Raw genomic sequence first — 27,219 nt, forward strand, 5'->3', positions numbered from 1 at the left:
ACACACTTACTGCAGGCCGCACAGGTGAAGCACGCATCGTGGTAGAGGTTCCCCATGGCCTGGCAGGCCTGGCCGGCCCCAAACACCCCCTTGCTGCATTTCACACAGGCTCCTGCAAGGGAAAGAACACAGCAGTGAGTCAGGAGGGAAACAGTGTAAAGTGAGTGATAAAAAGCCAATGGACAAAGCAAGATACCCACCCCTTCCCCTAACCAGCCCATCACCAACTCCCAAGGATTCCTCCTTTGCAATGTCTTTCTCTCATGCTCTCTCCCTCCATCAGCCTTTCAACTATCAGTCCTTTCCACTGCAGGAATCAGGCCCCAGGCTCATGTTCAGGCCCCCTCCACACCAGCGTGCTAATGTTCAGAATACCTCCACTTCTTCCATCTCCTCCCTTGCCCAAAGCTTTCAAAGCCTCCCACCGTTACAAGACAACATCCAAATGCTGCACCAGGATTATAATATGCCAAATACACAGGTTGGGCAACTTCAACCAAATTATTTCCTTTAATTTACAATGGGAACCACCAACGGGGATTTACTAACCTCACTTTTTACAAAGAGTGATCAGGCCCCCAAGCCCCAGGTCTCTCAGACTGCAAGCCCAGTGCTCTGCCCTGCCCCTGTCCCTGGCCACTGGGTCGAGCTCCTTGCCTTTGCTCGGGGCTCCCCTGTCTGAGCCCTATGCCCACTCTTCGGTCCCTTTACATGGTCCTTTATGTGGGCCAGTCCACATAAAAGGAGGTCTTGGAGTCTCCCTTCCAAAGAACTCCCCCATTATAGTCAAATGAAAAAGATCACAATTATGTAAATAATGCATGAAAATTTTTTTTAAAAAGATTCAGGAAGGAAATATACCAAAACTGTAAAATTATGGCTGGTTTTACTTCTTTCCATCTTCTGTATTAAAAAAAAACTTACAAGGGCAGGCATTGTTATAGCTGAAAAAAGTCTAGTCTCAAAAAGTGTTTGGATCTGTTTTCTTAAATTTTTAAAAATTTTTAATTTTTTGGCCGTGCCGAGTGGCTTGTGGGATCTTAGTTCCCTGACTAGGGATCGAACCCAGGCCCATGGCACTGAAAGCGTTGAGTCCTAACCACTGGACTTCCAGGGAATTCCCCTGGATCTGTTTAAATATACTGTATAATGTTAAAATTTTTGAAAAATCAATTATACATCTCTATACAATTTATATATAAAATATATATAACTAATTTTTCAAAAATTTAAATATATACAAAAAGGTCCCCCAGCATCCATGAGGGTAGCCAGCTCATGTCCTTGGTCAGGGGCTCAGCCAGCCTTTTCTAGCTCTGGTTCCCATCTGTCAGGCTGTTCTTAGGCTGCATATCCCCAGCCACATTCTGCCTACAGGGCAGAAAGCCCTGTGTTTCAAAGTTCTTATCATTTCAAGTTGATAAACTGCATCACCTTCAAAGGAAGTCCAAGCTAACACATCCTTCAGGAAACACGCCCACACCAACCACACCAGGTCCACAGAGAACACACTAAGCCCAGGGCCCTCACATTCACTTCACCAACACTCCCTTAGGAAGCAGGTGATGCCATTTGTAGGAACGGTACTGGGTCTGCCGAGAAAACTGGCTCTTGGGGGAATTCGCATATGGAAAGTTCTAGGGATCACAAGTGGTGGTTATTTGTAGTTCTTCTGCTTTAACATTTTATTATGAAAACTTTCAAGCATGCAGAAAAATGGGAAGAATCATACAGGGAACACCCATATGCCCACCACCTCAATTCTACAATTGTTAGCATTTTGCTGCCCATCCCTTAACCAATCCAACCATCCATCTTATTTGTGACACGTTTCACAATAAGATGGAGAGCAGTCCACTTCACCCTGAACACTTCAGCCTGCATATCATTAATGAGAGTCCATTATTTGCTTACAGTTATTTTTTCAAGATAAAATTCAAACAGTGAAATGCACAAATTATAAGTCTATCATCCAATGAGTTTTGACAAGTAACCTATGTAATGTAAACCCAGATCAAGATATAGAATGTTTCCAACACCCCGGCAAGTTCCCCAAGGCCCTTCCCTTCCACCTTTTCTTACTGGCTATGAAATTACCTTTGTGTGTGGGTACGTGTGCACACACATGCACACACATATGCAGGATGAAACTACTGGACAGCTGGTATTTCTGTACCTAGCAAACAGCATGATGAAATTGAAAACATCAAGGAACTCAGAGGCACCAGCATTTCTTTTTTAAAAATTATTTATTTATTTATTTATGGCTGTGTTGGGTCTTTGTTTCTGTGCGAGGGCTTTTCTCTAGTTGCGGCAAGCAGGGGCCACTCTTCATCACGGTGCGCAGGCCTCTCACTATTGTGGCCCCTCTTGTTGCGGAGCACAGGCTCCAGACGCGCAGGCTCAGTAGTTGTGGCTCACGGGCCCAGTTGCTCCGCGGCATGTGGGATCTTCCCAGACCAGGGCTCGAACCCGTGTCCCCTGCATTGGCAGGCAGATTCTCAACCACTGCGCCACCAGGGAAGCCCCATCAGCATTTCTTTTTGTCTGATTATTTCATATACAACTTAGGCTGCTCTTAAGTCAAGAAATACATCTGTTCTGGGCAAACTGCATTCCTTTGCTGGCACAGTCAGAGCTGTGTCCAGCTAGCAGGGAAGAGTGAAGACGGCAGGGTTCTGCCAGTACCACTCCTCTCTAAACCTGCTGCAGCAGGCTCGTCACTCTAGAAACCAATGGTGCTGGCGGCCGGCCACTGAAGCAGGCAGCCCAGGTGGGCCAGGCGGGGCCTCTGTCATTTAGGCGTGTGTGTGGACATGGAAGCAATGGGGTTGCTGTGCCCAGCACTGGACACGGCACCTACTGTGCTGTGGCAGGTTACTGGTTACCTGGGCACTGCCTGCCTCTCCTAGTGAATTGGGAGCACCTTCAAGATAGGCGCCACATCGATGTAAACTGGTGTAGCCATTATGGAAAACAGTCTGGTGGTTCCTTAAAAAACTAAAACTAGAATTACCATATGATCCAACAATCCCACTCCTGGGCATGTATCCAGAAAAGACAAAAACTCTTATTTGAAAAGATACATGCACCCCGATGTTCATAGCGGTAATATTTACAGTAGCCAAGATATGGAAGCAACCCAAGTGCTTCAACAGATGAATGGATAAAGAAGATGTGGTGTATATATATACACAACGGAATATTACTCAGCCATAAAAAGAATGAACTAATGCCATTTGCAGCAACGTGGATGGACCCAGAGATTATCATATTATGTGAAGTAAGTCAGAGAAAGACAAATATAATTATATGTGAAATCTAAAAAGTAATACAAATGAACTTATTTACAAAAAAGAAATAGACTCACAGACATAGAAAACAAACTTATGGTTACCGAAGGGAAAAGGGGGGGGAGGGATAAATTAGGAGTATGGGATTAACAGATACAAACTACTGTATATAAAATAGATAACAAGGATTTACTGTACAGCACAGGGAACGCATATTCAATATCTTGTAATAACCTATTACGGAAAAGAATCTGAAAAAGAATATATATATTCTTTTCACTTCGCTGTACACCTGAAACTAATACAATATTGTAAGTGAACTATACTTCAGTAAAATAAATAAATAAAAATGTTTAAAACATAAAGTAAAATAAAATCCAAAAAAAGAGAGACAGGGCCACGTCTTAACTGTGGCCTCGGCAAGTGTTCAGTGAAGAACTGCTGAGCTGAATCACTTTCTGTGCAGCTCCACATACAGCCTGTGTCACCTCCCCTCTGCCCTGGCCCTCACCTCCTTGTACCTGGGGTACACATACCCCTGTAAACGCCTTTTACAGTCTTATGCATCTCTGAACACCTGCAGCCCCTGACAAAGTGCACTCATATGCCCTCAACAAACATACATAAAAATAGAGAAATGGACAACGTGGGCCTCTACTGAGCCCTGGTTGACGGCATAATTCAAACATGGTGACGGGCGGAGAGCTTTCCCTTGAAAAATGGCAACTATCGGACAATGACAAGGTATTAATTATACTATTTGGTGATCCTGGGGTTGATTTCCACACCACCCATCCCAAGCGCCCTGGGACTGGACTCTAAACCTTTACAAAGAGCAACACCGGCTGGTTTGTCCGGCAGCAACCAAAGCACGCTCACAGCAGCCTAGATGGAACCTCAAAGCAACGTGAATGTAATTCTGCTCACGAACCTGGAACAAAACCGCCCCAAGCGCAACATCACTTCTTCCCTCTCCATCACTGTGGTCTCTGCGCTTAAGCCCCGTAGACATGTTAGCTGCAAAGCACAGAGAAGCAGTGAGACTCAACTGAAGCCGTGATCAGCCCTTCCACCTGTCCGCATGGGGAGCGCAGGAAGAGGACCCCCTTGAAGACAGCCTGCCAGTGAGGAGAGGTGGAATACACCTCCTGAGTCAGAGGGATGCTGCTGGGTCACAAGGACATGAACTCATCTTGCCTGGGCTTGGGGAATAAAATCAGACAACCTCTCACTCCAGCTCGTAAAGTGAGAGGCAGGGTGGGCAGCAGCTTCCAGTGGACACTGACAACTGCCCAGGCCTCCCTGGGCTTCCTGCTGTGTTATCTCTCCACATCAGGCCTTCCTCCGCTCCTGCAGCCAGCAGAGTGACACTCTCTCTGGCTTCCTCTTTATCCAAGGGCTGGGACCTACTGACTTCAGCATCCCCCTCACTCTCTCTCATTCCTTGGGGATGCTGACATCCTTTCTCACCACTCTGAGCATCGAGCGCAGATACAAAACAAGGAAGGAAGCCGCTTGTGCTCTAAACCATCGGTCACGGACGGAGGAGGTCCCACAGAAGCCAAGTAGGTAAGAAAATATTTCATCCCTGTGGCTTGTGGTAAATGGATAGAAAAGTACTTCATGGGCAAAAAAATAGATCTAGTCTTCCTTTGGCAGGAAAAAAAAAAAGACAAAGTAAATTTCACATTCTAGGAAATAACGTACCTCCCAGAGCCTGAGCTAGGAATGTTCATCCAGTGCATGCTGGATGTGCATCTCCTTTCTCAAACCCACGTTCTAGAAAGGTGCTGTGACTTGCTGAAGGTCACACTGCTGGGAGGTTTGAAAGATGGAATCTGAGCCCAAGTTCTAACTCAAAGGTCCCGTTATTCCCATCCGGTTGGCAGCTGTGTGGCTATTCCTGCAACACACACGGGGCCCCCCCAAAAAAGAAGGAGCTCCTTACTCACCACCCGCCTCCCCCCAGCATACAACCTGTTCAGGGATTCAGACCCAAGACCAGCCCTGCCCCAGATCTCCTAGTGGCCACCCGGCCCACCTCCCATGCTGGCCTATCCCACGCACACAAGGCCATCTTTCTGCCAGGGACCTCCATCCCAAGGCCGCCCCCACGCAGACTCTCTGCTCCTCCTGCCCTTCTGCCAGGGACACTGCAGCTGAAGGATTCACCCCACGAGTGCTTCTCCACCATTCACTCGGAGTCAGGCTCTCTGCAGACGCTGGCAGCAGGATGGCGAGCAGCACGACTGTACTCTGATCCTGCCCTCACGGGATGGTCATCCAAGGAGCCAGGAAACCAGACTATGCCACTGCTGATAGGTGAGCTGACCAATCTCACCCAAAGTCCTGTGCTGTAAGTTTGCTTAAGTGGCCAGGGCTGAGCAGAGGCTCGGGCTTGTGAAATAATAAGAAATACATATATTGGTCTCTGCCCCCAGTTCCTGCTAATATTTGGTTTTTGACCCCAGTTCCTGACACAGAGCTCCTAAATCCCTTGGAATTTCCTGGGCAAGATGAGCATCTTTTTTTCTAATGAGGAGACACTGCGTGGGCTCCTGGTTGGGGGCTGGTCACCAGAAAGACCAAGCCAGGCTTATAAGTTTGGAACTTTCAGCCCTAGCCCTCCATCCTCCAGGGAGGGGAGAGGGGCTGGAAAATAAGTTAATAATCAATCATGCCTACATGATGAAGCCTCCTCAATGTACAGGATTCAGAGAGCTTCGAGGTTGGTGAACACAACCACATGCCAAGAGGGTAACACACCCCAACTACACCAGGCAGAAGCTTCTGTACTCAGGACCCTTCCAGACCTTTTCCTATGTATCTCTTCATCCAACTGTTCAACTGTATCCTTCATCATACCCTTTATAATAAACTGGTAAATGTGTTTCCCTAAGTTCTGTAAGTCATTAAGGCAAATAACCAAACCCAAGGAGGGGGTGGGGGGAACTCTGATTTATAGCCAGTCAGTCAGAGGCATAGTTGACAAAGTGAGAGGGGGGCTTGTAGGACTGAGTCCTTCCTTAACCTGTAGGGTCTGTGCTAACTCCAGTTAGCATCAGATTGAATTGAATTGTAGGACACCTGGCTGGTGTCGGAGAATTGGTTGGTGTGGGAAAAACCACACATCTGGTGTCAGAAGTGTGAGCACTAGTAGCACAGAGAAGAAACAGAAGTGAGTTTTTCCGAGACAGGACTCAACAAGAACAAAAGACCCCTAGACACCCTTTGTTTTCCACATGGTCCCTTAGTTAGAAGATTTTAAAGAAAATCCTTACTTTTCCTCAACAGAGGAAAGTAATAAAATGTCAATCACATATTACTATAGTAATCCAAGCTCCAAAACCAGGAGGAAAGTGAGGGAAAGAAGGAATTAAACTTTTAGGAGAAGGGAGGAAAGGATATGCAACTATTGCCCTGTAGTTAGACTCACTGCCCTTTAATCCATTCTCCAAACTCTAGCCAGAGGGATCTTTTTTTAAACAGCTTTAATGAGGTATAAGTGACATCCAATAAACTGCACATATTTAAAGTGTACAATTTGATAACTTTTGACATTTGAATACACCTGTGAAATCATCACCACAATTAGGACAGTGAACACACCCACCATCCCCAAAGATTCCATATGTCCTCACGCCTTTTCTAATACCCCCTCCCTGGGCAACCACTGCTCTGCTTTCTGTCAGCAGAGATCAGTTTGGAAGGCTATGCTCACCACTATACCACCAATGTGAGCTCAGTTTGTATTTTCTAGAGGTTATATAAATGGACCCTAGAGCATGTACTCTTTTTTTGTCTGGTTTCTTTCACTCAGCATAATGATTCTGAGATTCACCCAGCTGCTGTATATACCAAGAGTTCACTCCTTTTCATTGCTGAGTAGTAGTCCATTGTGTGATGGGACCAACATTTTTTTATCCACTCAGCTGGTGATGAACATGAGTGGTTTCCACTTCGGGGCTGTTACAAATAAAGCTGCTTGTGTACAAGTGTTTATGTATAGACATATTTCTCCTTTTCTCTTGGGTAAAGACTTAAGAGTGGATTGGCTCAGGCTTATGGTAAGTGTATATTTAACTTTTTAAAAAGCTGCCCAGACTACCCTGGTGGTCTAGCGGGTAAGACTCCGAGCTCCCAATGCAGGCAGCCTGGGTTTGATCCTTGGTTGGGGAACTAGATCCCGAAGGCTGCAAGTAAGAGTTTGCAAGCCACAACGAAGAAGCCTGTATGCCGCAACTAAGAGTCCAAGTGCTGCAACTAAAAGATCCTGCATACTGCAACTAAGACCTGGTGCAGACTAAATAAATAAATAAATAGATAAATAAATATTTAAAAAAAAAAAAGCTGCCAAACTATTTCCCAAAGAAGATCTATCATCTCACATTCCCACCAGCAGTTTATGAGAGTTCCAGTTTCTCCACATCTTTGCCAGTACTTGGAATGGCAGTCATCCTGATTTTGTCCATTCCAATAGGTAGGTAGTAGTAACTCACTGTGTTTTTGGTTCTGTTTTTTTTTTTTTTTTTTTTCTGCTCCGCATGGCACGCAGGATCTTAGTTCCCCGACCAGGGGTTGAACCCATGCCCTCTAGAGTGGAAGCGCGGAGTCCTACCCACTTGACAAGCCAGGGAATTCACCCCTCGTTGTGGTTTTAATTTGCATTTCTCCAGTGACTAACGATGTAGCACCAGAGCATCTTTTGCTGTGCTTATTTACCATCCTGTATCTTCTTTGGTGAGGTGTCTGTTCAAATCTTTTCCTCATTTTTTTTTTCTTTTTCTTGAGTTATGAGAATTTCCTACATATTCAGGAGACAAGTCCTTTATCAGACATATGCTTTGGAAAGATTTTGCTAGAGTCCTATGAACTCCAGCTACCTTAGTCTCCCCCAGGATCTCAGCAGCACTTTTTTTAAAAATTAATTAATTTACTTGTATATTTATTTATTTTTGGCTGCGTTGGGTGTTCATTGTTGCACACGGGCTTTCTCTAGCTGCAGCGAGCAGGGGCTACTCTTTGGTGCGGTGAGCAGGTTTCTCATTGCGGTGGCTTCTCTCGTTGCGGAGCACGGGCTCTAGGCACACGGGCTTCAGTAGTTGTGGCTCATGGGCTCAGTAGTTGGGGCTCGCAGGCTCTAGAGCGCAGGCTCAGTAGTTGTGGCACACAGGCTTAGCTGCTCCGCAGCATGTGGGATCTTCCCGGGCCAGGGCTCGAACCCATGTCCCCTGCATTGGCAGGTGGATTCTTAACCACTGCGCCACCAGGGAAGTCCCCTCAGCAGCCTTTTAACTCAAGGAGTCTCCCAGGCTCTCTCTCCCTTCTCCCTCCTTGTGTCAATGTCTGGAAACTCTCTCAAGGCAGTAAGCTGGGGCAATCATAGGGCTTGCCCCATTTGCTTCCCATCTCTCAAGGATCATTGTCCATACTTGCCTGAATCCAGTATCTTGAAAACCTTTTGTTTATATACTAATTCAAGCCGGCCTAACTCTCTTGGTGCACAACAGTGGTTTCCAAACAGCTTAGAGGGGGAGAAACTTTTCTCAAAAAAAGTATCAGTGGAACCTCAAGAGTATATAACAGACAAAAGGGAAACCACAACGCTTGAGATGGGACAGAGCCCACTCTGCCTCCTGGAATGTCCCGACCCACTGCAACAGTTCCAGGAAGATTATTCGAGAACCAATAACACAGCCCTAACTGATCGAATGCAGACACCACCCAGCCTAGCCCGGGCAGCGTTCCATGTGAAGGAAGTGATCCCAAATTGGCATTCAATGATCTCCTGTACACCCAAAGCCAAAAAACAAATTGGGTTTAGGGCCATGGCATCTTCCCTACTGGCTTGCAAAGGCAGGATTTACAAATAAGGGGGCCCGCAAAGCAGCCTCAGCGTGAGGTTTTGGCTACAGCAGAATTCCTGCCTCCTTCCTGCAGACAGGCTGAGGACCCTGCAGCACTCCTTCAACTGAACACACAGCCAAACTGGGTGATGACCAAGTCGCCACCTTTTATTGTTAGGATAAGGTTTGAAATAAAAAGATTCCATCAGGCCGGCCAATGGGAGTGGCCCTGCACCTCCAGCTCACACCTGGGCCTTGTCCGGGTGACCACTCCTGTCCCAGTGAGGAAGGGAGGCCTCTGAGAGGTGCGGGCATCCTTTTTAGCTCTGAACGGATGCTGCACATCACATGGCATCACACAGCCATGGACCGCATACTACGCTGAAAGGGGGCTGAGGCCAGGGGCAGGGCACGCAGTCTGGTTGGGGGTGGTTGACAGGGCAGATCTGAATGAATTAGTCTGCACACAAGTTGAGCAAGGCTTTTTCTCAGCAGAAGGTTGCAGCCTATGGACCTGGGCGGCTCTGGGCAGCTCTGGGAGTCAACAGGTTCTAGAAGAGGGGCCAAGCGTTTGGCAGAGCTGGACCAATGGCCTCAGCAACAGACTTCCTCCTAGCCACGATATAAGCTCATGGAAAAAGCCCTGAAGGCGGCGGGTGCCGGGCTCCTGCCTCCCAGGCAGAGGGCTGCTTCTCAAGGAAGGGATCAAAGTAGACGCCCACCATCACCTCCAGAGACTCTGGTTCCAATTTGGGGGTGGGACCACAGCGCCTCAGTTGACTCTAAGGCTCGGCCAAGGCTGAGAACCATGGATGCAGATAACACAACAAACTACATCCTCCCCGACACCCGTGCCTCCCCTGCCTGCCCTCTCTCCCACGCACCCTGTAGTTCCCAGGTCAAGGGGTGATACTCTCACCAAGCTACAAAGGAAGTACTCAAGGCCATTCTGGGCTATGGGGTCATTGCACCAGGCTACTTCCTTCAATCTCAAAGCTATTCAAAACCAACGATGGCTTCACTTCATTGCAGTGGGAAAGGAAGTTTCTCTTGCAGCTTCCCAATCACCACCGTAAGCTCTAGCTAGCCTTGCCAGACAACCTGCAGGGGCACTTCTGCCCCGGCGCACTCCCATTCCCTGGCCCGAATCATTCCCTGCCCTCCGCTCTCCGAAGGAAAGAGTTCAACAGCCTCCAGGGCACCCTGTGCTGTGGCTTCTGGGCTCGCCCACCTGCGTACTCCTCCTCTTCCAGTCTCTCTGCACAGAGCCCAGTTACCTTTCTCAACTCTAATCTGAAATAGAAATATGCCAATCAGCACAGGAAAAGGTGTTCCACCCAGGAGCCAAATGCAAAGGTGGGTGCCACTCGTCACTGTCTCAGCGGCAAAGACGAAAACAATGATAATAACAATAGTAAGAGTGTCACGGAGGGTGCCGAGAAAAGGGCATTCTCGTACACTGTTAGTGGAAGCATAAATGTGGACGACCTTTCTGGAGGGCAGTGTGGCACCACATATCGAAAGCCTTAAAAATGGGACTTCCCTGGCGGTCCAGTGGTTAAGACTCCGAGCTTCCACTGCAGGGGGCGTGGGTTTGATCCCTGGTCGGGGAACTAAGATCCCGCATGTGGCCTGGCGAGGTAAGTAAACAAATAACTAGAAGAAAGCCTTAAAAAGCCTTCACGCCATTTGATCCAAGAATTTAACAGAATTTTTCCCAAGGAAAAAAAATCAAAGATGCTGCCCAAAATGGATATGCAGAGACAGTAAGCAGATGAGTGGTTGCCTCGGACTGGGGGAGAGGGGGCAAGGGGGCATCTGCTAATGGGGGTGGGCTTTCTTTTTGGGGTGATGAAGATGTTCTAAATTAGACAGTGGTGATGGTTGTACAGCTCAGTGAATATACTAACAGCTGTTGAATTGTACACTATCAAAGGGTGGATTTATGGCATGTGAATTATATCTCAGTAAAGCAGTTATAAAAAAACAAAAAGTCATCAAACTATTATTAAAACACTTAAGCATGGATAATTGAAAACAATATAAATACCCGAATGAAGACGTAAAGTTAAATAAATACTACACAACTTAAAAAAATCATATTCTACAGCGGTGCCACCCAGTAGAACTTTTTCTGTGATAATGAAAATGTTCTATTCTGGATTGTCCAATATGACAGCTCAAGTGGCTGCTGAGCCCTTGAAATGTGGTTAGTACACCTAAGTAATTGGATTTTTAAATTTTAATTTTAAATAATCCCATGTATTGAGCAACACAGTTCTAGAGTATTCTTTTATGACACAAACTGTTCACAATACACTGTTAAATGAAAAAAGGGGAGGGGACCACGATGCATATGGACACATTGTTTTCTATTCTGTTTTTTTAAAGAGTATATTTACATGTAAAGTCATGACCACGAGGATGAACACTAATTATTGTCCACGTTTACTGCTGAGAAGTAGGGGTTAGGGAGGATTTTTATGTTATTCTTTAACCTCTTCATATATTCTAAAATGAAGATACATTACCATCATAATCAAAAACAAGGTTTTTTTTTAAGATTTAAAGAATGTTTTAAATATAATGCAAATCCGCCACCTCACGCTCTGATACCCACAGGAAAAGTGCTCCTCAGGGCATCCTGCAGCCCTACAACCAGCCCCTCCCCATGCACAAAGGTGCTGCTCCCACCACCCCACCCCCAAGTTCACTCACTTTCAGGGGCTTCTCATGTGATTTTGGACTCACAATAAGTTGTAAAAGTAATACAAAGACTTTCTATATACCCTTCATGCAGATTTCCCAAATGTTAACTCTTGTATGACCACAGTACAATTACCAAAGATCAGGAAATTAACACTGATATAATACATATTATATATATTATACACACACACACACACACACACACACACACACTAATCTGTAGACCTCATTCAAATTTCAACAACTGTCCCACTAATGCCCTTTGTTTTGGACCAGGAGCCAATGCCAGAACTAAATCCACTGCATTTAGTAAGTGTCTCCTTGGTCTCCTTTTATGAGACACAGATCCTTAATCTGTCTTTGTCTTACATGACCTTGACACTTTTGAAGAGTACTGGTCAATTATTTTGCACACTGTCTCTCACTTTGGTTTTGTCTAATGTTTTCTCATGATCAGACTGAGGTTATGTGTATCTGGCAGGAACACCCCAGAAGTAATGATGTGCCCTTTACAGCACATCATATCAGGATATACTTGCTATTGATACGTCTTAACTACTGGTGAGATTAACTTTGATCTCTTCTTAAGGTAGAGTCTGCCAGGTTTCTCCACTGTGAAGTTTTACTTTCTCTTTGTAATTATTAAGACATTTATGAGAAAACACTTTGACATTAAGCAAATACCCTTTTCTTCATCAAATATTTTTGTCCACTATTCAGCCTCCACTGATTCTTGCCTGAAACAATTATTACAATGGTCTTTCCAAACGGTGACCTTTCTATCTTCATCTTTCTTTCTACATTTCACTAATAGGATCTTCTGTACAAGAGTTTTCCCCCCAATTCTCCCCATTTATTTACTTATTTCAGTAAGGACTCATGGATATTTATTTTATTTTCTGGGTTATAATCCATTTCTATCATTATTTGTTTTGTTGCTCAAATTGTCACAGATTTTGAAGCCAGTTTCTCAAGGTAGTTCACTTCTAACATCACTCTTTCTTGTGAGAAGGCTCAAAATTGTGCATTTTTCCCAGGATCTTTGCACAAACATAAACTGCTAGAACAAACGTCAACCTCCAGCAGAACCCATTTTGAAGGCTGAGTGGTACAGCATTTATATCACTACTCCCTTACCTGTCAGATTATTCTGCATAACCCTCTCTTGACATTGGTTCAATTTCCCTCCAGCATCTCAGAATCCCCCAGCCAACATCCTGCCCCCACCTGCTTTTCTCCTAGATTATTTTCTTGCCTTTGGCCTCAGAATCCTCTGATTTCGCAAATGAAGCTCAGTTGCATTTCTCACCCCCTTCAGCTCTCAGCTCAAACGAGGGTTGTCAGATAAAATATTAGTCGCCCAGTTAACTGTGAATTTTAGATAAACAGTGAGCAATTCTTTAGTGTAAGTATATCCCGTGCAAATTTGAATCTCAGGTAAATGAATAATTGTGTAGTATAAGTATGTCCCAAACATTGCATGGTACATACTTACACACTAAAAAAATTATTCATTGTTTCTCTGAAATTCAAATTCAACTGGGTGTCCTATATTTTCATTTGTTAAATCTGACAACCCAAGTTCAAGCATAAAGAAGAGGTGGCATTTATTGTCCACACAACTGGTGACCAATTTAGGCAAGAAGATAAGCAGCTAAAACACTTTACAGAGTTCATTATCCTTTTCTAGGGAGCGTTTTGTTTTTGTTTTTGTTTTTTTAAAAACACTTTTACTGAAGTTTAACATGCATAAAGAAAACCCCATGGTTTACGACTCAATGATTTTCCCCAAAATAAGCACTCCTGTGTAAACACCAAGCACATCAGGACATAGAGCATCGCCAGCCCCAGGATCAGGGTCCGCTCCTGCTGAGCCTGAGGATGGCCCGGCCCCCCTCCTGTGGTGGATCTGGAAAGAGTGGGTTTGGGCATAAACACTGGGCTCAGATCCCACCTTGGGCACAAGCACAGTTTCCTCACCTGCCAGATGAGTTTTAATAACATATACATTTCATGGGGTAACTTTGAGGATTAACTGGTAACTTTGAGGATTAACTGAGATCATGTAAGTGCCTGCAACTGCTCCCAGCACATGGGAGGTACCCAATAAAAGTTCATTTCCTTCCCTCCCTTTCCAGGAAAGGGGTTTTCCTCCCTAATTTCCTACCAGGCCTGAGACTGAGAATGAAAACATATCAGCCACTCTCCTGACAGTCACCCACACTCCAAATACCTCACAAAACTCCTGAGTCCTTCTGTGGGGGACCCCCAGGCACTCAGATCTGAGCTCCCCCTCCACTCCCCCACTGCATTCTAACCACACAGAGGGGTAACTGCTCCTGCCCAGCACACGTGGGCGCTCAATGGACGTTTGCTCATTGAATGAATGAATGAATGAATGAATGAGTGGATCAACCCACACACCCCGCCCCTGGCTCCTCTCCTGCCCACACGGCTGCTCCGTGCATTTCCCTACTCGGCACTTTCCCAACCTCCCGCTGCTCTCCATCCACCCCACAATGGAAAACACAGCAGGCGGGGTGCCCAGTCCACATCTGGGTCAGAGAGGACTGCTGTGGTGCAGAGAAGCTCTGAGATTAGGGACCCCAGATCAGTGAGACGCCTCAGACGATGGTCCAATGCCACAGGCACAGCTAACCATGTGGAACCAGAAAGGAACAGGAATGAAAATCGTTTTTTTAAGGAAGAAATAAAGTCCTGAACTTTCCTCAGAAGTAACACGAAGCTTAGTTTAGAGATGCTTTAAATCCACATTCACCCAAGACGAGAAAAGGGTGCGATGGAGCAGGACAAAGACATAGTGAACAGTGCCGGTGGAACCTTGAAGCTGAGGGGACATGTCTGCTCTCTCCAGTTTCCAAACAGAGCCCTTCTTCCTGCCCTTCCTCCCCCTCCCTGGGGAATCTGGAGCAGAGACTCTGGTCTCGGTTGAGTCTCCAGCTTTAGTGCCACCAAAAGATTTCCCTTAGAACAAAGGGTAAGTCTGGAAGCAGGCTTTGTTGGGTTCTATGGCTGAGCGAGTGAACCACCCTGGGCAAGCTATTTCATCGCTCTGGCTTACTCCCCCCAGCTTCAAAACGGGGAAGTAGTCACGGGCGCACTGCAGGGCTTCAGGGAGCCTGAGAGACGGCGCGGGTGAAAGCCCTGCACATCACTCCTTCATAAACGGTCCTGAGCCTCACACAGGAACGATGGTTTTCAAACAGAGGTTTTAACATCACTTTTAGGCTTGACTGAGAGTGTAACACAGGGTAAACCATTCATTCCCCTTTCTGAGAAAGGACAAAACATTGCTTTTTAAGACTATCCATTTAGAATCTGCAGGATAGGTGAGCTACCTGCAAGGCACACACAGACATGAGTTTCCTGGGGGACCAAGAACAAGACATCTTTTAGGAAAGGGCCTTAACAACTAACCCACCCAGAGGAAGGAGCTTGGAACAGTGATGTCCACCATGCACGGACCAGGAGAGGGGAGGATGTGGAGGGGGAAGGCTAGTTGGACAATAGCTCTAATTCTGGGAGTGAGGAATGGGGAAGAGGGGAATGAAAGGTTTTTTCTGAGCCCAGGAGTGACAGGACCTGGTCATTTTAACAGGCTCAACCTGGCTGCCAATTGGGTCAGATCTTCAGGAAGACGGTTGGCCAGACAGAAGAAAGACTTTCTGATGATCAGAACTGGCCAACCCTTCTCCGGCTGCCTTGAGACTGAGCCCCCTGAGCTGCTGGTGATCACAGGAGGGAAGAAAGGTTTCCTGCTGCATGGAGCGGGGAGAGGCCCCCAGTTCTGGGTTCAGACTCCATAATTACTGGCCACTGGCCCTGCAAAAAAAGTCAAGACAGTAGCTGGGGTGACACAAAGTTCCCTGGGCAGTTCCAGAAACTAAACGGAAGTACGACTTCCAACAAGCAACAGAAATGGCAAGTGCCTCATTCACTGGCTTCTGATCTCTAGTTTTGTGACATACCGAGAGGCCTTCTACCAGTACAATCCTCACCAAAGTCTCAATTCACTCAGATGCTTAAAAAATTAAATATCTATGTGTTTAAAAGAGTCTGTCTTAACAGTGATTATCCCTAGGTAGAATGATGGGTGCCTTTTACTATTATCTTTGTCTATATGTTCTGACTTTTCTACAGTTAGTTCTGTTTGTTTAAATGTTTTAAAAATGACAAAAAACACAGAAGAAAGCAGGTGAAAAAAATCAAACCCTTCAGAGAACACAGTTCTCGTAGCATATGTGTATAACTGAGTCACTCTGCTGTACAGAAGAAATTAACACATTGTAAATCAACTACACTTCAACAAAATTTTTTAAAAAACAAGAGCATAGTAACTACCAGAAAAGGGATGAAAATCTCTTGTGACGATATTTCAACAGAAGAAGTTGGAAGGTTATCAGCCAAGCAACACCAGTTTGGAGAGCAGGTGGTTGAGAAAGCGACGAGCAGAGAGAGCCCAAAGAAACTCCTGAGCCAGCTCGAGTCAAGGACCACAGAACTGGTGCAGCCACTATGGAAAACAGCACGGAGGTTCCGAAAAAATATAGAAACAGAACTACCATGTGATCCAGCAATTCCACTTTTGGGTATATATCTGAAGAAAATGAAAACACTGATTCAAAAAGGTACATGCAGGGACTTCCCTGGCGGTCCAGTGGTTAAGACTCTGCGCTTCCCCTGCAGGGGGCACCGGTTCGATCCCTGGTTGGGGAACTGAGATCCCGCATGCCATGTGGTGTGGCCAAAAAAAAAACAACCCCCAAAAGGTACATGTACCCCAATGTTCACAGCAGCACATTTACAAGAGCCAAGATATGGAAGCAACGTAATCACCTATCAACAGATGAGTGGATACAGAAGATGTGCCATATACACACACACACACACACACACACACACACACACACAATGGAATACTACTCAGACATAAAAAAGAATGAACTTCTGCCATTTGCAGCAACATGGATGGACCTAGAGAATATTTTGCTTAGCTAAATAAGTCAGATAGAGAAAGACAAATACTGTATGATATCACTTATATTATACAACACAAATAAATGATATGCAAAACAGAGACTCATGATATAGAAAAATAATACAAAATAGTACAAATGAATGTATATGCAAAACAGAAATAGACTCACAGATACAGAAAACAAACTTGTGGTTTAGACTCAACCGAGACCAGAGTCTCTGCTCTGTGGTTTTCCCTCTCCCAAAGGGGAGAGGGAAGGGAGGAGGGACAAATTAGGGGTATGGGATTAACAGATACAAACTACTATGTATAAAATAGATAAGCAACAAGGATATACAGTATAGCACAGGGAATTATAGCCATTATCTTGTAATAACTTATAATGGAGTATAATCTGCTAAAATACTGATCACTAAGCTGTGCACCTGAAACCAATATAATATTGTAAATCAACCATACTTCAATTAAGTATATATAAAAGAACCATGGGAGGGCTTTCACACTGCTGGTAGGAATGTTACATGGCACAGTCACACTGGGAAACTTTCTGGCAGTTGCTGTAAAAGTTAAACATACTCCTACTGTATGATCTAGAAATTCTACTCCTAGATACATACCCCAGAGAAATGAGCGCATATGTCCACACAAATGATCACAGCAGACTTATTCATGATGGCTCTACACTGAAAGAACCCAAGGTTCCTCCACAGGGAAATAGAAAAACTGTGGTGTATTCATACCATGGGCTACTACTCGGCAGTACAAGAGGACCAACCACTGATACAGGCGGCAACAGAGATGAATTTCAGACATTGCCTGAGTGAAGTAAGCCAGACAAAAGAGTACTACGGTAGATTCTCGCTATTTGAGGCAGTTATGTTCCATAAAATCACCGCAAATACCAAATTAGTGAATAGTGAATCACTGCTCCCAGAGGAAACACAAGGTTAGGTTCCTGTGAGCCTCTGGTCACAACGTTTTCATCCATCAAAAAATACACAACTTGTTTTATCCATTTCTGTTTAAAGACACCTTATTTAGTATATATTCTTCATTAACATTGAACTCACGGCCAACAGCCCTGTAAGTCATGCCTGAAGGAAGCTTATCTAACACATGTATTTTCTCCGTAAGGCACATCACAGCCTTCTCAAGTTTAGGACCACTAGATGTCACTTCAGCCATTTTTTTACACATGGGCCATTTTAAACAGAGAAATCATCAACATAGAGCACAAAAATGCAAAAAACCACATTGCACTAAATAGACCATGAAAAGGACACTTGTTTACAATATGAGAGCAGAAACAAGCAGGCAGAACCTCTCCCAGACCAACCTCAGCCGGGGGTACATGTGTGGGGTGACTCAAATTTTTCGCCACTCTACACATGTTCCCAAATGATCACCAAAGTGCTGTGAGTATTTGTTTTGTTGTTTTTTGGCTGCGTTGGGTCTTCATTGCTGGGCGCGGGCTTTCTCTAGTTGCGGTGAGCGGGGGCTACTCCTCGTTGCGGTGCACAGGCTTCTCATTGCAGTGGCTTCTCTTGTTGCGGAGCATGGGCTCGAGGTGTGCGGGCTTCAGTAGTTGCAGCATGTGGGCTCAGTAGTTGTGCCTCGCAGGCTCTAGAGCGCAGGCTCAGTAGTTGTGGCGCATGGGCTTAGTTGCTCCACGGCATGTGGGATTTTCCCGGACCAGGGCTTGAACCCGTGTCCCCTGCACTGGCAGGCGGATTCTTAACCACTGCACCACCAGGTAAGCCCGTGCTGTGAGTATTGATCTGGGGTTACAAATAAATTTTAGCAAGCAGGCGAATTCACATATACAGAATCCGTGAATAATGAGGATCAACTGTGTATGAATACCACGTGGATCTATTTACATTATGTTTTGGGGCAGGCAAAACTAATAAATGATTAAAAAAAAAATCAGAACAGGGGTTGCCTGGGGATGGACACTGCCTGGAAGAGGCAGGAGGGACCTTTCTGGGGGTGGAACTGCTCTGTCTTGATAGGAGTGTGGGTTACACGGGTGCATGTGTTTGTCAAAACTCATCGAACTACACGTTATTTCACTGTATGTTATTTCCTTCCCTTGGCTTCCTCTGCTCTCTGGCTGTAAACTTGGGCAGAGTTGCCCTCCCCACACCCACACGCCCACTGTCAGGCATGGGTAACGAGGGTGGCAGCCACAGGTCAACCACAGGCAGATGAGGGGCTGCCGTCTCCTGTCCACTGGGCTTCTAAAACTGACCTGTAAGGCTGGCCAACAAAGGGACTCTCTCTGAGCCCCGCCACCTGAGAGGGAAGCCTCAGCTACTTCACAACAAGCCCCAGATAACTGGGTCTTTGGAAGCTGCCTGGAAAGCCACCCTGATCTGGCCACTCTCCTGCACGCCCAGGTGAGGCCTCCAGAGCCCGGCTGGAGGCTCACGGGGTGGGCAGCCTGTCGGCAGGGCCCCCAGAGGAGCCAAATCCCAAAGGGCCCACTTCCCACCTCTTGACAGGAAACACTTCTCTAACTACAGAGACGGGATGGGTGATCTCTTTGGATGCTCTGCCTGTACTTGCTAAACTGAGGGGGGCTTTTAAGGTCCCGGAAAACTGGCTCAGCTGCAGATACCGCCTGCTCCATCACGCCCTGTGCAGACACCAGCTTCAGACCCCAGAGTATCTGCTTCCTCCATCAGAACACACGTGAGCCTCAGTGGGCTGTTCGGGGGGTGCAGGTGGCAATCATGAAATCAATCTCCTTTGGACAAACTACAGTCCTTCTGTTTAAGCATTTGTGTGTCTGAATGAATCAACTGAGCTTGGCTTTCAGATGGAAAAAGGTAAAGGTGCTTTGATACTTCTGAGAAAATACTAACTGTAAGTGCTTGTCCAGTAAATGATCACCACATGCCAGAGCCTGTTCTAAGTGCTTCATATAGCAAAGCCCCGTCCAACAGAAAAATAATGCAAGCCACATGTCAGTTTACACTTTCAAGTAGCCACGCTTAAAAAGTAAAAACAGATGAAACTAATTTTAATGATGTATTTTACTTAGCCCAACATATCCAAAGTATTCTCATGTCAACATACAATCAGTATAAAAATATTAAGGAGGTATTTTACTTTTTTCTCCCTATACCAAGTCTTCAAACTCCAGAGTCTATTTCACATGTATAGCACATCTCAACTCAAACCAGCCACCTCTTGAAGTGCTTAGTAGCCTCCTGTGCTGTGGCTCCCGCACTGGCCAGTACAGATTGTACTAATTAACTTAGTCCTCACAACAACTATATCCACATTTTCCTAATGGGGAAACTGAGGCATGAGGATCCTGAGCAGTCTTCCCAGGGCAGTTCCAGAGCCCCCAGTCTTATATGGCTTTTCATTCCCACAAAGAGCTCCTCAGGGGCTTCCCTGGTGGCGCAGTGGTTGAGAATCTGCCTGCCAATGCAGGGGACACGGGTTCGAGCCCTGGTCTGGGAGGATCCCACATGCCGCGGAGCAACTGGGCCCGTGAGCCACAACTACTGAGCCTGCGCGTCTGGAGCCTGTGCTCCGCAAGAAGAGAGGCCGCGATAGTGAGAGGCCCGCGCACCGTGATGAAGAGTGGCCCCCGCTTGCCGCAACTAGAGAAAGCCCTCGCACAGAAACGAAGACCCAACACAGCCATAAATAGATAAATAAATAAATAAATAAATAAAAATTAAAAAAAAAAAAAAGAGCTCCTCAAATTCTGATTTTTAGTGTAACAGGAATGTCTGCTCAGCTAAGAACACATCTGCCAGCACATCTCCCTGCTCCCATCCAAACTTCCCCAGGACTCTGCTGAGCTGGTCCCTGGAGCTCGGTGAAGTCTCCACCCAGACAAACCTGGCATCCCAACCTCTTCCGGGCCCCTACTCCTCAGCTACCCGAGACACCTTCCACACACATAGGAAAGTTCTTCCGAGTAACTGCCAGTCAGGGTGAGGGATGTGGACAGCCAGCCCGGCGCTGTGTGCCCACCACAGGGGTAACACCCCACTCAAAGCACTGCCACTCAGGAGGGCGTCAGGGAACATCCCTTCCCTCCACTGGCCGGGGCGTTCACCATTTGTTCAAGTACATACTGAGCATCTACTGTGTGCCAGGCACTGCCCTAGGCCCTGGGGGTACAACAGTGACCAGCACAGACACCCCACACCCAGCAGAGGGCCAGGCAATAAGTCTGGCACAAAAGAAGCCCCACAAATTCTAATCCAGTCTCTTGTATACAGTAGGCGATCCATAATGGCTCTTGAGGGAATATGCTATTTGGGCTTGGAACTGGAAGTGGTGATGGACAGAGGTGGGGGAAGGGTCTGGGTAGGACTGGGATGGGGGTCGGTGAGAGCCTTGGGAACCTGGCAGGAAAGTCAGTGCCCCACTCAAGGTTCACGCCCACAACCCCTGCTTCAGGACAGACTCCAAAGCTCCACCCAGCCACAAGACAGGAAACCATCCAGAGATACACCAAGGTTCCATGCTGTCCTACTGAAATCCCCTCCTCCTCAAAATGTGGTCATGTCTCAAGTTTGCCCTGGGGAACAGGACTTCTCCAGGCTTACAGACTAGCCCACCTGCCACCTGTCATGTCACCCAAGTCCCTGTCCAATAAGCTCATCCTTCTACTCAGACGGGGTAGCACAGATATCAGCACAGCGTGTCACAGCTACCACCGGGAACAAGTGACAAAGCAACTGTGTCTGTAGCATCCACTGCGTCTCAGCCCACGGGCATTGTAACTAAAACATTTTTATTTTTTACTCTCATTGCATAACATTATAAATACACGCCATGATTCATTCATTCAACAAATAGTTCATGAGTAACTTCTATAGGCCAGGCCCCATGTTTTGTGTATTGAATCTTATCACTAAATCAGTGTTTGGTTTTATTTCCTAACTTTCCTTATTTCTTAAGGGCTGCTTTATCATAGAGTGTCCATTTTTTTCCCAAAAGAATAGAGTTCTGAGTTCATGAGCAAGGCCGATGATGACCAAGCATTATTAGTGGGAGAAGGGCATTTTGGAGTCACCTCTGCTGGGACATGATCTCACGGAGGGACCTGGTGGGCCAACCAGGAGAAGCGCCTGCCATCACCACCCACTGGCCTGCTGCCTGGGGCGTGTCTGTTGTTTTCCATGTCCTTCCCTCCCCGGGCTTCTGCGCTCTGTTGCTGGTTTCTCTGCAAGCCAACGAGGGACCAGCTTCCATTCAACTGATGCCCGCATGCCCCCCATACACTGTCTGAAGCAGGTCCTGCCTCCATAACACTGTCACCCTCAGAGCCAGGAGTCTCCTCCCAGGCAACAGCCCTGAATCCAAAAGTGGCTCTGGAGGCTCAGAGCACAGGAAAGGAAACAGAATTAGAAGGAGCACAGGACCTCCAGTCCCTGTCAGGTGAGGAAACCAAGGGCAGCAAAGTGAAGCAGGGTGTCTAAGCCGGCGCAGCCCTCAAGCATCTCCAGGCAGGCCTGCATCTTGCTGAGCCTGCTGCCAGCATGTTCCATGTGACAATAACGCTGTCAGCAAACGCCCTGGGGCCCAGCCGTGAAATCCATCTCTCTCTAAATTCACTACCTCACTGCACCAGCAGGAAGCAATGCAAACTAAGGAGCCGGAGAGGGGAACAGAACAGGCGATGTTTCAGCAGATGGGAAACCTCTACCCCGCTCCCTGGGGCCAGTCCTGAGCATCATGTGAGCAAACACGGCCACGACTTGGCTCCACTCTGCTGAAAGGAAGCCATTAACTCAGCTCATGGGGAGGTTTGGGAGAACAGGGAAGCCACTGTCAAGCTCTAGGCAGCAAAAGGCCAATCTGCTACTGTCTTATCGCGCTGAGGTGACCGTCACATGCCGTTGGGCCCAGAGCCTGCTGTGATGGGTTCACCCTGACTCAGGGCCTGCATTATAAGACGGGGGCCTTGTCCACGACGTCCTGAATGACCTGGGTCACTACACCTCCCAGGATCAGCGGCAGGGCAGACCCACGCTGAACTGAAGTCCCCTCCTCTTGAATGACAGACAGCATCATGGCAGGCTTCCAGAACTTTCAATATGTTACAAAGACGTGTGTGGGGGAAGGAAGGTAGAGGCCCCGATACGCTCCTGACCAACTTCCAGTGACCGGGAGTAACCGGACCACACTCCCCTGGGACACACGGAGACAAACTACAGAACAAAACAGATGAGGGAAGAACTTGGCCAAGTCTAAACACCGTGGCTCTCAAAATTTAAAAATAACCTGGATCTAAAATACTCCCTCGGAAACACTCAGGCAGAGAGTCTCCAGCCTTCCAGCGTGACCCTGAGATTCTGTGTCCAGCTGGTTTCTCTGGGAGGGGACAGATGAAAAACAAAACCCGAAATGGATATAAATATTTGGTGACAAGTACTACCCTGCAGATGACATGCCTGGGAACTTTTGGAGCGTGTTTTGTTTTAGGGTAAGGTTTCCGTTTGGTTTGCCAGATGGACGCTGAGTGTAGATTCATCCAACGCTGGGTTTTGAGCATCTCCACACACGGCCTGGGGTTGATACTGACCCTTAGACCAAGGCATCCTAGCTGCCCCCAAGGAAAGTGTGGGCTGGCACACCCCTGTCCTTGCCCACAACCCTTGTGGGTGTCACACAGGCACCCCCACCCCCAAGGGCATGGCCCGCTCGCCCTAACCAACGCCCTTCAGGGGAACAGGAGAAGTCAAGGGCCAAGAGGCTGTGGGCAGTCAAGGCCCCTACGCGGCCCATGTATGTGCCTCTGAGCCTCCACGATTCTGTCACTGCCCGGCAGGGAGGGGCTGGTACAAGCCCAGGCTCCTGGCTTGAAGATGAACCTGGGTGCACTCCTAGCTGCAAGAGTGGGATCCGCCCCTCTAGCCAGCTTGGGCAGCCATCCACGGCCTGCCTTCCTCATTGCTCCACCAGAGAAGCGGGAGACCTCAGGCCTGATTTACTCATAGCCACAATGCCCTCTGGGGTCCCTCTTGTCAGAAAGCTACTGTGCTCCCAGGAGCTCTGAGCCAGCGCAGCACGGCGGTCAGGATCCTGGACTCAGCAAAGCTCCTTCATAAATGCATTAGGCAGGTTACTTAGGTTCTGTTCTTTGTACCTCAGTTTCCCCGTCTATAAAATGGGGATCATAAAACAGGGTTGTTGGAAGGATTAAACAAGTTAATGCGTGTGAGATGATTAGCAAAGTGCCTGACACGGAGCAACTTGCTCAATAAGTTTTAGCAAAACTATCTCAGAGCTGTAACCCCAGCTAAACATCCCTTCCTCTTCCCCCTCCACACCTTAACTGAGGCCCCTCCATTCCTTCAACAGACAACCACCCAGCCCCACGATCTGGGGCCCTGACAGTGCCAGGCCCCAAGGCCACTGTCCCATTTCAAGCCTGAGACCCAGAAACGCTGAGGGTACTGCAAGAGCCCTCGGAGATGTCCTGGGATATGCCAGCAAAACAAGCTCAGTGAGCCCCATGGCCAGTGCTCCCAGCTGTCCCCCACACTAGGGACCCCAAGTTTAATTAGAATGAGAGTCTCAAAAGGCCTCTAGAGGGACTTCCCTGGTGCTGCAGTGGTTAAGAATCCACCTGCCAATGCAGGGGACACGGGTTCGATCCCTGATCCAGGAAGATCCCACATGCCACAGAGCAACTAAGCCCATGAGAGCCACAACTACTGAGGCCTTGTGCCACAACTACTGAAGCCCGCGTGCCTAGAGCCCGTGCTCCACAACAAAAGAAGCCACCGCAATGAGAAGCCCACACACCGCAATGAAGAGTAGCCCCCGCTTGCTGCAACTAGAGAAAGCCCGCGCGCAGCAACGAAGACGCAATGCAGCCAAAAATAAATAAATAAAATAAATAAATTTATTAAAAAAAAAAGGCCTCTAGGGTGGGTGACCCCCGTAATATCAGTGGCTCCCCATGTGTGGCTGTTTCCTACAGGAAATCTTCAGTCCTTCCTAATCTCACTTTCATCAGACACACCGCAGAGCAAACTGGCTTCTAGCTCAGTAAACGCTTCTACATCTGGCCAAAGAGCCAAGAACCACAGCACATCACGCAGCCTGCATCACCGCGGGCTCCGGCCACTATTTGGGACTGGAAACTTTCTGCAGAAAATCTTAACACTGATTATTCTAAGGGTGGCAGGCATGTCAGTGATTCATGGTTCTTGTTTTAACTGTATGTATTTTCCAGAATACCTACAGTAAAAATGATTACCGCTTACAAGTGAAAATGTAACTGTAACTAAACAAACATAAAAGTTCTTTTTTAATTCTGTAGAGGCCTGGAAGGGAGATGAGATGCTAGGCCATTCAGCCCTCTGCCTTTCCGGGTTCTCGCCACTGTGGACAATACTGCTGCCCAGTCCCCTGTTACTCGATCAGCTAAAATCAGGCATCCGATTGTACCCACAGCCAGAGCACTCTGGGTTAGGAAGAGCCCTCAGAGGTGGCCCTGGCTCAGCACAGAGGAAGAGCAAGCAGCCCCACATCACACCTGGGGCTGTTGGTAGGCTCGGGCCCAGAACACCTGGTTGCCTCACTCCCAAACACATGATGCATTTCTTCCACAGTTCCTCCTCCTGAGCGGGAGCCATAAATCCAGAGATGTAAAGAAACATAACTTTTTTAAAAAAACCTCTGGCAAGAACAGTCATGTCAAAAGGTCAATTCAATGTTCTGCATTATGAATGGAAAGAGCAGGAAAATCAGATGGAAAAAACAAGACATTTTTTCCTGGTCACAGAGGAACAGAGCAGAAACATTCCGAGGAGGGAGAACCTCAGAAAGACAGCCTGATGGGATGAGGCAGCTGCCGTGGGAAACGGCTGTCAGGACTGGCCAGGGCTACAGCTGGAGACCCGCCACCCCGAGGGGGATGGCAGGGGGCAGCACCGCGCTGGCCAGAGGACGTGGGCTGGGGAAGAGCAAGGGCAAGGGCCCTGTGGTGGGAAAGAACTCCATAAGCTCAGGGACGAGCAATGAGGCCAGTGCGACAGAAGTCGGTGATCATGGCGGGGTTGGGGGGACACCCCGAGTGCAGGCCTGAGGCCGGGGTGACAGAAGAGGGGCTGTCACTCCAAGTGCAAGGGCTGAGTCTGACCCTCCAGTGTCCTTCCAAGCCCAGTGCTAAGAGCACAGCGGGGAGTGGGCACGCGCGCCTCGCCGACACGTGGACCCAGTGAACAGATGAATCACTCTGAATGAACTGTAGGGGTTGCTGATCGTCCCCCTACCCCGAAATCTCAGAAGAGAAATCCTGTGGGGAGAGCGGGCAGTAGGGACAGGGCTAAAGCGTATGATGAAAAGTCCATCCCTTCAGAGAACACAGAGGACCAAAACAGTGTAGGAGCCCTGACCACTGACCACAGGGGAGCAGCCACTGGTACAGAGAGAGCTGGATGGCCCCGCTGACAGCACCCACTCCTTGCTGTCCCAGCCTCAGCTGCACTCTGATCAGCCACGCGCTCTCCATCCATCCAAAAACCTGCCATGAAAGGTTTTTTAATTATCTCAAGGTTTCAGAAGTTACTTCAAACCACACAATTGCTCAGAAACTCATGTTTGGGGACTTCCCTGGTGGTCCAGTGGTTAAGACTCCGTGCTCCCAATGCAGGGGGCCAGAGTTCGATCCCTGGTCAGGAAACTAGATCCCGCAGGCATGCCGCAACTGAAGATCCAGCGTGCACAACTTAAAAAAGAAAGATCCCGTGTGCCACAACTAAGACCCAACACAGCCAAATAAATAAATAAATATATTTTTAAAAAACCCTCATGTTTGCAGTCAGAAGTCACAACTATCCCCGGCGGGTAGTGGTGACTGTAAGGGGGCACACGGCAGGGGGCTTCTTGGGTGCTGGTCATGCTCTGTGCTTTGATCTGAGTGCTGCGTGTCTTCACTTTGTGAGCATCTACAGTATATGTATACTATACACCAATAAAAATTTAAAATATATACCTTCCTGGTTTTGAGGGGAAGATTACCTGGCCCACAAAAAAACATGCACATAAGCTACCCAATTTCTAAACAGCTGGGAATCCCCATGTCTCAGGGTGCACCCCGGCTGGGCTAGACAGGCAGAATTGGATTCTTTTTTTTTTTTTTTATAAATTTATTTATTTTTGGCTGCATTGGGTCTTCGTTGCTGCGCACGGGCTTTCTCTAGTTGCCGTGAGCGGGGGCTACTCTTCGTTGTGGTGCGCAGGCTTCTCATTGCGGTGGCTTCTCTTGTTGCAGAGCACGGGCTCTAGGCGCGCGGGCTTCAGTAGTTGTGGCTCATGGGCTCTAGAGCACAGGCTCAGTAGTTGCGGCGCACGGGCTTAGTTGCTCCGCGGCATGTGGGATCTT

At 47.5% G+C, this 27,219-nt stretch overlaps 1 protein-coding gene and 1 long non-coding RNA gene across 3 annotated transcripts in view; one reads left to right on the plus strand and one right to left on the minus strand.

Annotated features, from left to right (window-relative positions):
- LIMD1 (LIM domain containing 1) overlaps positions 1-27,219 on the minus strand; it is a 74,567-nt gene that overhangs the window by 39,173 nt on the left and 8,175 nt on the right. For both annotated transcript variants that reach the window (XR_014232637.1, XM_082347381.1), the window contains exon 2: positions 11-112. Coding sequence is in view for 1 of the 2 variants with exons in the window: in XM_082347381.1 (XP_082203507.1) it covers positions 11-112 (102 nt within the window). In the remaining variant the exon portion in view is untranslated. The remainder of the gene's footprint in view (positions 1-10; positions 113-27,219) is intronic.
- Positions 139-7,642, plus strand: LOC309608130. Its single transcript, XR_014232660.1, has 2 exons — positions 139-4,862; positions 5,442-7,642. It is a non-coding gene; the product is annotated as an uncharacterized lncRNA (long non-coding RNA).

This window comes from Balaenoptera borealis, assembly GCF_965194805.1.
Source record: "Balaenoptera borealis genome assembly, chromosome: 12".
NCBI classification, from domain to species: Eukaryota; Metazoa; Chordata; class Mammalia; order Artiodactyla; family Balaenopteridae; genus Balaenoptera; species Balaenoptera borealis.